Source organism: Orcinus orca, chromosome 9 (assembly GCF_937001465.1).
Source record: "Orcinus orca chromosome 9, mOrcOrc1.1, whole genome shotgun sequence".
NCBI lineage: Eukaryota > Metazoa > Chordata > Mammalia > Artiodactyla > Delphinidae > Orcinus > Orcinus orca.
In genome coordinates this window covers 94,239,728-94,249,956 of record NC_064567.1, presented here as the reverse complement: position 1 = coordinate 94,249,956, position 10,229 = coordinate 94,239,728, and the positions used below count along the sequence as shown (strand labels likewise).

The window sequence follows — 10,229 nt, the reverse complement described above, 5'->3', positions numbered from 1 at the left end:
CACGCGGCCAGACGGGGGCCAGTCCCGACACTTCCACGCGTCTCCCTGTCCCCCGAGCATTTCTGAGAACGTCACCCTGGAGTCCCTGGCCATGGACGCCGATGTGGGCCTGAACGATGAGGATCTCCTGCCCGACGACGTGGTGCAGTATTTAAATTCCCAGAACCCAGTCGGGTATGGGCAGCACTTCCCGGGCACCGTCTCTGATGACAGCAAAGTCCCCCACGGGCCCGGCTTGGGGAGCGGGCCCGGCGACTTTGACCCCCTTGGGCTGCCCGGCAGCCACGCCAGCCAGCAGTATCGCGGGCTGGAGCCGCCCTGCACTGATGCCGGTAAATCCGACCTGCCCATTCAGTGGAACGAAGTCAGCTCAGGCAGCGCCGACCTGTCCTCCTCCAAGCTGAAATGCGGCCAGCGGTCCACAGCGCAGCACGCCCGCGCCTTCGGGTTGTACAGCCACGTGGGCGTCCACCCACAGAATCCCTTGAGGAGCGGGGCTGGCCCGACTGGGGGGTATCCGACCCCCGGGGAGCACGGCGGCTCCTTCGGGGGCCCGGAGCACTTGGTGAGCCACGGCGGCGGCGGCGGCGGAGCTGCGGGCACCAACGGGAACGCCTTCCACGAACAGCCCTATAAAGCCCAGCAGTATGGGAACTGCCTGGCCCGGCAGCCCGGCTTGCTCGACGGGGCCTGCGGTGCCGGGATGCAGGCAGCAAAGCTGAAAAGCATCCCCGTGCAAGGGAGCGGGAGCCAGCCGGATTTTGGCCTGTCGGCACCGAACGAGTCAGCTGGCAGCACGGTGAACGGCATGCCCAGCCCAGACCCGGTGGGACAGGGGTACCTGGCGCATCAGCTCCTCAGTGACGGCATGCACCCCCAGGGGGCAGGCCGCCCCGGGCAGCACATGCTGGGGCACGGTAGCGCTACCTCACATATCCACGTCTATCAAGGGCCAGAAAGCGGCCTGCCAGGGCCTCCCAGCACCGGCATCCAGCCGTCGAGCCTGGCAGCCGTCAGGGGCTACCAGCCGTGTGCCAGCTACGGGGGCAGCCGGCGCCAGGCTGGGCCGAGGGGCGGCCTCGCTCTGCAGCCAGGACAGCTCAGTGACCCAAGTCAGACCTGCAGGGTGAATGGCATCAAGATGGAGATGCCAGGGCAGCCCCATCAGCTCTATTCGAATGTGCAGAGTTACTCTGGTCAGTTCTATGACCAAACCATTGGCTTCGGTCAGCAAGACATGAAAACTGGGTCCTTCTCCGTGTCAGAAGCCAACTGCCTGCTCCAGGGGGCGAGCGCCGAAAACTCTGAATTACTCTCCCCAGGTGCTAACCAGGTGACGAGCACAGTGGACAGCCTCGACAGCCACGACCTGGAAGGGGTGCAGATTGATTTCGATGCTATCATAGATGACGCGGACCACGCCAGCCTGATGTCAGGAGCCCTGAGCCCCAGTATCATTCAGAACCTTTCTCATAGCTCGTCCCGCCTCACCACGCCACGCGCCGCCCTCCCGTTGCCAGCTCTGTCTCTGAGCACCACCAACATGGCAATCGGAGACATGAGTTCTCTGCTGACTTCCCTCGCGGAAGAAAGCAAATTCCTTGCAGTTATGCAGTAGGCATTAGGGGGAAGAAAAAAAAAAAGACTGCCAAGAGACCTGAAACTTTAGGAGTTTAAAAGATTAAATTGACCCTTTTTTTTTTTTTTTTTTTGGCTGTTTCGTTTTTGTTTTTTTTAGTTCTGTATATGTTTTAGCAATCTCATCTCACCTAACTGGGATGTGTTTCAAGTATATTCCTTTTATGGAAAAGGACTCTGAAAAACCCTAAAGTATTCTAGGGAGAAACTGTCTTCCATTTCAGTTTTGAATCAGTATTGTTACACTCGAAACACCCTCTTTTTTTAAAAACTGTAAGCCTGCCCCCCTCCTTTTTTTTTTAGTAAACCGGTGTAAGTGTGTGATGTGCATGTTCTTTCTTTCTTTTTGGAGAGAGGGCAGATGAAAGGATTTGACATGTTTCTCTGTTACTCCAAGGAAATAGGAACTGGTGTGCTTGTGACCAAGGGGTTACACTTCCAGCTTTTTTCCATTTTCCTTTACGTGTGTTCAACGTTTGTTTTCGTGTTTTGTTTCTTTTGTTTTTTAATTCCCACACTGGGCACGAGAATCAGAACATGGAGAGGGAGTTCGGGAATCTCTTGTGAGTGTACTGTATCAGAGGTCACAGGTTTTTGAGATGCTCCTTGCCCACAGTTCAGTTCAGAGCATGCTTTAGACAGATACACACAGGTCGAAATTTGGGACTCCTGCACATGACATGGTGTGCCCACCACTGGGGTTTAAAATTCTTCCTGTCCATACGTGAGCTTGGGGTGGGTACGTCTGTACGACCTTGCCTCCTGTCTCTCTTTCTGTCCATGAATGTTCAGTGCTCTTCCAGGGAGACGGGGAAGGGCGCTGGGTGACACTCAGACATATGCTGTTACTTTCATCTGTTCTGGTAAGAAGGTAGGTGGACTGGAGATTCAAGCTACCGTGGAGAATTTGTTTGGGGAATATTTGTGGGTTTGCGTATTTGTTGATAGTTCCATCTCTTGCCCCATTTTCATAGATAACTGAGAATTGATGATATCTAGTTCTGAGTATATAGGTACTTGACCCCACAACTGGCTATGTCATTAACATATGTTAATTCCACTGTCGCGAAGGAGTATTTCTATTCTAAGTGCCCTATTTTAGGGGATTTATAAAACTTGGTTGCAAAAGAAAAAAGCTCACAGACAAAGATATTTGGAATAAATTGCTTCAAATATTTTTAGTATTTAAAAGCACTGGGGAAGAAGTTTTGTAGCTGTGTGGATACCTTTCTTTTGCACCCTATCTATGAAGTGATGCATCCATTTAAGAAGTTAAGTGTTGTATGCAGTTTGTCCTTCATGTGGACTTAATCTGGACTTTTTTGGATTAAAACATTTAAAGATTTAAAAAGTGCAGCTACTCCCCAGGTGCAGTTGCTACACATAAAAGACATACTAGGTGTGCACAGAGTATGTGGATTATCCAGCATTTTACTTTTAAAACTACGTAAGCTATGAAAATAAAACATCGACACCTCAGGCTACCTGCTGTATTCTGTCCCCTTGACCCTGGAGGTGGATTTTTCCAAAGTGATTCATGAGTCCATTATGTGGCTTTTTCCCTTTATTCCTGCCATTTAAATGAGTATTAGACAAAATCAAATAAAAGTATTAAATAGAAAGAATATTAGGAGCAGTCCATTTTTCTCATGTTTACGTTCTCTCATTTGGACCAAGAATCTCAGTGTGGAAGTAAAATTGCCCTTTGGGACTTTGGCTAAGACAGTCGGTTTGCTTTCAAGTAAATGAAAGCAGAGAGATGCTGAGGTTCTCCGGCCATCCCCACCCCCTTCCCCGTGCAACACCTACATTTAAATCAAAGGAAACATCCACTTCAGAACAGAGTCTAAAATCAAAAGACAAGTAGTGATCTGAGCGAGGAGAGTTGAGTCTCTACCACTTTTCAATGGAAAGATCAAGGCATTTTCTGTGTTCTTCACACAGGTCATGATCTGGTTACAAAATCAGTAATCTATTCCATGAATCTTGTTTTTGCCACGAACTCAAAATCTCCAGGTCCTGGTCTGAGCTTGCACGCCCCTGTGGCTTAATCCAATCCCTGTCTTCCTTCTCCTCCATCTGAATCCTTTCCCCACTAGCATTCCTAGATGTGTCCTGCATTTATCAATTGCTATAATTTCCCATGTCACCTTTGCCACTACATGGAAGGATGGATGGAGCCTGGGATGAGCACGGTTGTCACCTCGTGCCTCTGTTTTTCCTTTGGTTTCTGGTGATTCTCCGGGTTACCCCCTATCTTTTTCTCTTCATACTTTGTTTTCTTTGCTCCCGCCTTCAGATTTGCAGGAGACACTCATGCTTCAGCTCAGTATTTGGCTTCTCTCAGTATGGAAATCTCAGAAAGATGGAGGAAAGGAGAGGTGGAAGAGGCAAGTGTATGTTTTCAATCTGTTGTGATAGTGTAAGGAAGATCTTCTGGGGCCACTTACAAGTGTCCCGTCTGGACATGGATCTCTGTAGACTTGGCATCTCCTGTGATGGAACCCATCCCCAGCCTCCAGTCTTCTCTCCACTTCCCTGTCCCTTGCATTTAGGGAGATAACGCCAACTCTCTAGGGCCCTGGCTACTTTTTAATGCAGGCTCATACACGGTACCGCCGTTTGGCATCCATGTTAAGCATGTCGAATCCATTTTGTTTTCTAAAGAACTAATCAGACTGTCCCTGCTCCTCACTCACTGGCTCACCCTCTTGAGCTGCAGAGTTTCGATTCTTGCGATGTATGTGCCTTATTTTATGTTAATGTCGTCGAAGCGAGGGACCACTTGGTGTTGCCCAGTCAGGGCTCGAGGCTGCGTGCTCCCCAGACGAGAGCACACGATTGTAGCAGAGTCTGAGCTGTCTTGTAACCTGGCTTCCCATGTTGTTTTGAACTGATAGGAGGATGTCCTCTTCTGACAAGTTACTGTTGTGTATCCTGCAAACGTGTAAGATAAAATACGAGTTCATTGTTTTCACCTTTTTTAGATTTTTTAAAAAATAAAATGTGTAATCCTTTTTTTAAAAGAAACACGTGTAAATACATTTAAGTATTGTAGGCATAGTGTTTGGACGTGGCCGGCCCCGGGCCTTCCTCGGATTAGCCTGCAGCCCGTGCAATGCCCACCCGCGCCCACCTCTAGCCCGGGGCTGCAGCCCCGCCACAGATGGACTCTACTTTTGCTTTCAGAACCACTTAGTCTTTTTATAACAAAGAGAAAGAACAATGTTTCTTACAATGTCAATAAAAAACTCTTTGTACTGAAATTTCTTGTAGGTGGTTTATTTAATTCACAGTTGAATGGGAAAAGGGCTTTCTTTGGAAAAATCCAGAACCTGTTTAGACCCAGGCCCCCTGACCCCCAACACACACACACACACACACACACACGCAGAGGGAACTTTTGCTCTGAGACCCAGATTCCTCATCCCAAAGATGGAGAATGGGGCAGTACACCCTGCTAGGGTGTGAGGACAGGGGACCTGGGAGGCACACCAGTTGTAACCTGGACTGATTTTCTTAATTTTCTCTCTGCCAAACTCTAGGAGGAAAGACATGAATAGGTTTAATGTCTAAAAACTTGTCCCTCTTTTATATATTATCCTCTCATTTCAGAGATACCCTACCACATGTCAAGAGAAAATCTGACATGGTAGAAGCCTACCTTTATGTGGTTTTTAATAACTGACATCAGACAGAAACATAAGCTATTTCTCTCATTTGTCTTTTCTTGTCAGCTTGCGATAGTTTTCTCCAGATCACTATAAAAGACTCCAAAAGAGTTCCCTTCCTCTTCCTGAGTAGTATCAGGTGTCTTTTGAGCCACCAGCTGAAGGCATTGGTTGTTGCTGGGAAGGACAGGTGGTCCTGGTTGTCACTATCACAGGGCTACAGAGATGGGTGCAGCCCTCACGCACAGGTGCACACACACACACAGGTGCAGTAGCACTGTCTCAGGGAACCTCCTGTCCCGTGGGTGGTGAATGTTTCTCTCCTTGTCCTATAGCAGAGATCGTCCAGTCATAGGGATATTTCATGCTTTTCTCATTCACGAAGGAGAATTTCCTCCCATAAATCCAAAATTCTTTGCTTTCATAACTAGATCCTTCCCATAAGGTGTCCAAATGCGTTCAGAAAAAAATAGGAACTTATGCCCTGTCTTAGGTATAAATTGTCAGCTTACAAAGAAGCGTACGAGGTAGCAAGTTAAAATAAGACAAATGAGGCTAATAGAAGGAAAAAGTATGAAATGGGACACTCCTGGGAATGAGGCGTATGACAGACTCCTGTAAGTTCATGTGAGCAGACCGCAGGTACCACTCACAGCTTTGTTTAAAAGATGCCTCCTGTAAAGGAGATGTGAAGGAGGCAGAGTCAGGTAAAATGGCAAAGCTGCAATCCATTTGGTATTTCATAAAGATTTATATTAAGTCATTTTGGTTCCAAGATGTTATGTGTTACCCAGAAAAGAATATGACAGGAGAATTCTGGTATTAAGATGGAAAATTTTAACCAAGTGCCAAAATGTCTTATTCATCCCTTTTTTTCCTCCATGGCTTTCTCTTTATTTTCTTGGCAGTCTTCCCCATTTGGTTTGTTAAAAAAAAAAATTCAGCTGAGTAAATCTGAAGATCTAATTGGCTCTATTAAACTGCTCATGAGTGGAGCACCATATCCTCTAGGAGGCAGAGAGAGACGCCTAGGTTTGCGCAAAATGGAAGGCTTTTATGGAAAAGAGAGTGGGACAAGAAAGTCAGTAACAAGAGAAAAATGAAAGTTCACTGGAGGAAAGTGAGCATTGGGATGATGATGGCCCCTTGTTGGCTGAGCTGCATTTGTTCATGGTCAGGAAGAAAATCTTCCTTCTTCCTACTGGAGCAGTAAAGTTGTTGTACTTCCTGTTTGGGAGTACAAGGTTGTCTCTTCCTGTGGGGGTCTGTAATTGACATCTTCCTGTTTGGGATAATTGACAAGGAGTGGTAGTATTCTGTACTCCAGTTTTCTTTGAGGTTTCCCTTTCATTAATTTTCACAGGTTTTACTTTATGGTATAATCACTATTCCAAATACAACCTGAGCTAATCTCTCCTTTAATGTTAGCTTTCTTAAAATTTCATTTTACCAGCATAAACCTGGTTTATGCCTTCTCTACCTAGTTATTCAAACTCTTTACTATTTTTAGGAATAGTCATAGAATCTAGAATAGAATCTGGTTTTAGGCTTTTTTTTTTTTTCTTTCCATATGGTTTGTGGCCCATACTCACCCAGCAGAGGCATGGAATCTTAGGTTCTCCAAATTTTCTCACCCTTCCCTGAATCTTCCACTCCCTCCCTTAGAGCTTCCAACCTTCCTCAATGCCCAGCGGTAGGTTATGATGGTCTCCGCCTTCAGAGAACTTACAGTTTATCTGGGGATATTAGACAGACAAGAGTTACACATTCCATTCGTTCAGCAGCGCTGCCTTGATGTCTACTATCCCATTCAGATTCCTTGCTAGGGACTGGAGACAGGAAGATGAATAAAGCAGCGGATCCGTAGGCTGGTATCGCAGTGGGAGGGACAGACATGTAACCACAGAATACAACGGCGTGCCATAACAAGAAGACGTTCAAGGGCAGGTTCAGTTTGGGGCGTTATCCATCTGAGGTGCATATGGCAGGGCTTCTCAACCTCGGGATTGTTGACATTTGGGGCCAGAGGATTCTTTGTGGTGGGGGACTGTCCCATGTACTGTAGGATGTTTAGTGGCATCCCTAGCCAATACCACCCCTACCCCCAAGTTGTAACATCCAAAAATGTCTCTGGACATAGCTACATGTCCCTTGGAGAGAAAATAATTCCAGATTGAGAAGTTCTGGCTTAAGGAGTGAAAATACAAGGAGACACATACTGTAGGCAGGTGCCCGGAAGAGAGATTTAAGTACCAACCCAGACTTGGGAGCCTGTGGTATACAGGAGAGAGATGAAGCAAAGGGTAAGAGCACCATTAACAGGCACAGGGATTGAACAAGAGGGAGACTGAGGGGCTTCCCTGGTGGCGCAGTGGTTGAGAGTCCGCCTGCCGATGCAGGGGACACGGGTTCGTGCCCCGGTCCGGGAGGATCCCGCATGCTGCGGAGCGGCTGGGCCCGTGAGCCATGGCCGCTGAGCCTGCGCTTCCGGAGCCTGTGCTCCGCAACGGGAGAGGCCACAACAGTGAGAGGCCTGCGTACTGATAAAAAAGCAAGCATGCAATTAAGCTGTGACATCATGCTTCCTATCCTCTAAGAGACAGATTACAATTTCAGTGGTGTCATGGGCGCCTCGGAGAGTATGAAATACATTAACTCCAAGGGAAAGAGACTGGAGAGGTGGAAAGTTGGATTTTTCTTGTAGTTGTTCCCCTTCCTTTCTTCCATTTTTCCTTTTTCCCTTCTTTCTTTCTTCCCTCCCTTCCTTCCTTCTTTCATGCAAAAGGCTTGACCGTGTTAATCATCCAATAGGAAAGAGGCAGAGGAGAGGAGGTGCTTGATGTCGTGGTGAACAAAGCATCATCCATCGGAACTACCTGGACCGCAGGATGGAGGCTTCTCCAGGGAAATGAGGGAAGGACTGAAGGATGCAGGCAGGCTTAGACAGAAGCGAGGTATGGGTACCTCGAGGCTGAGGGAATTCAACAGTGACTTAGACCTGTGAAGACACAGGATGGTCTGGCACGTGTCAGGAAGGCCAGTGACCTTGAACTGGGCCTTCAGAACAAGTAGACAGTAAAGAAGGGAGTGGAAGGTAGGAGGGAACAGCATGAAGTCGTGTGAGGCTCACCCGTTCACACCGCCTGCTCCATGCCTACAGGATCCAGATCCGATTGACCGGGGGACAAGACTCAGGTGGGAGATGATTGTGATCTTTGGGGGGAAAATAACTTAAATACCTTTTGGCGGTGACGGTGGGTGGCATGTGGAAGGGAGGGGGAGTGGAGGTGATGCCCTTGGACTCAGACAGGAAGAGCCCAGAGCTGCTGTGCCTTAGGGAGACAGGAGAGTGGGCAAGCGAGGGCCCCTCACCATTTTCTTCCCATTCCCCAAGAGGTGGGGTCCAGCCCAGCCCTGCAAAGGCAGAGCAAGCCCAAGGGAGCTGGAGTGCTAGGGAGAGCAGGGACCAGCGGAGCTCTCCACCGCTGGCTCGTCACCAAGTGAACAAGAAACTTTATGTGGTATTTCCAGTTAAGAGTGCATAGAGGGTTTGGTTGTTCTTTTTTTTACATTTTCATATTAGGAGACTATTTTAACAAAGTAACAGGCGTGCTTCCCCACTCTTATCTCTGCTTCCCACCTGCCACGGCAGCTCTGCAGGGCTCAGCTCACACCTCCTTCTTGCTTCTAATTTCCCTTTTGCTGGAGATTTCCCAGGCCCGGGCTCCGTGAGTACGTGTGAGGTGGTCTGGAAAGCTAGCCAAGCAAGCTGGAAGAAGTACTGGCAGACCCGGAGAGCCGGCCAGCCTCGCCCCAGCGCCGGCCCCTCGGGAGAGAGGCCCGCGGCTGCCTGGGTCCACAGCCACCGCCGGGCCAGGGCAGGGAAGCGGGGTGGGTTGGCTGTGCTCTCTTCCCGAGATGCTCCTGTCTGATCGGGCTTCTTAGTCAAGCTCTAGCTGAAGAAAGATTCCCCAGCCACCCCAATTAGAAGCAGCTAAACCCCTAGCCTGTCCCTGCTTTGAAAAAAGCTCTGGAGTTGGCATGAGGGCTTCTGATGCCAGTGGTAAAGGGATAGCACAGGTTCTCTGTGCCTGAACCATTGAAATAAAAGCCCCCAAAGATGTGTTTGGTCGTAGTTTTGACCCAGTGCATCCCTGGCGTCTACTAATTTCCCTGACTGCCAGCTGGAGGGCTTAGGAAACTTTATCTTCTCTGAGGCCAGGGGGAGGGAGGCAGGAGAGAACCCCACAGACTTCTCCTTCTTTGCTTGGCCTGCCTTGGAGCCCCTGCACTCCTACAAGGACGCCTAAGGAGACGGGAAAGGGTCAGCTTGCCCCTGGAGCAGCCCCGCGGGCCTCCAGATCAGTGATCTTCCCCCGCAGCTGGGAATCCTCCGGTGTTCAGTCTCAGCCCATGTGATCCGTGCTCAGCAGTTGGGCCCTGGCTCCTCCCATTTGGCAGGCGCAGGCCCGCAGCCCTCAGGGCTTGCAAGGGCCAAATGCACTGCAGAGGTGTGATTCATTGAGTTCCCAGAGGAAAGAGAGGTAGCCAGCTGGCAGAGGAGTACTGAACAGCCAGTCCAAGGAATTCCGTTGCTGTTTGGACGGCGATGAGCAGCTAGCTACCTCACTTCTCCTCCTCCCCCGCGGAGGCGAGGGGATGGAGGCCGGCCAGGGCTTGGGGGGCAGAGGAAAGGAGCCAGGCTGGCTTCACAGACCACCAAGGGTCTGTAGCCATGTCCCCAGGGAGTCAAGGCAAGAAATCCTTGCATTTTCATTTGAAGATGATTCTGGGTGCCCCCAAATGTTTATCCGAAACACCCCAAGATGCATTGCCCAGAGGTAATGTTTTAATAAGCATCAAACTTGTTAGGCAAGAAAAATAATATTGGCTAACAAACAAAACAAGCCCAGCGTGTAC

At 49.1% G+C, this 10,229-nt stretch overlaps 1 protein-coding gene across 4 annotated transcripts in view; it reads left to right on the top strand.

Moving 5' to 3' along the window:
- Positions 1-4,904, top strand: part of GLI3 (GLI family zinc finger 3) — a 288,668-nt gene extending 283,764 nt beyond the window's left edge. For all 4 annotated transcript variants that reach the window (XM_049714656.1, XM_004263321.3, XM_049714655.1 and 1 more), the window contains one exon: positions 1-4,904. This exon is cut by the window's left edge and continues 715 nt beyond it. In XM_049714656.1, the coding sequence (XP_049570613.1) occupies positions 1-1,618 (1,618 nt within the window). In that variant the 3' untranslated portion in view covers positions 1,619-4,904.
- The last annotated feature ends 5,325 nt before the right edge of the window (positions 4,905-10,229 follow it).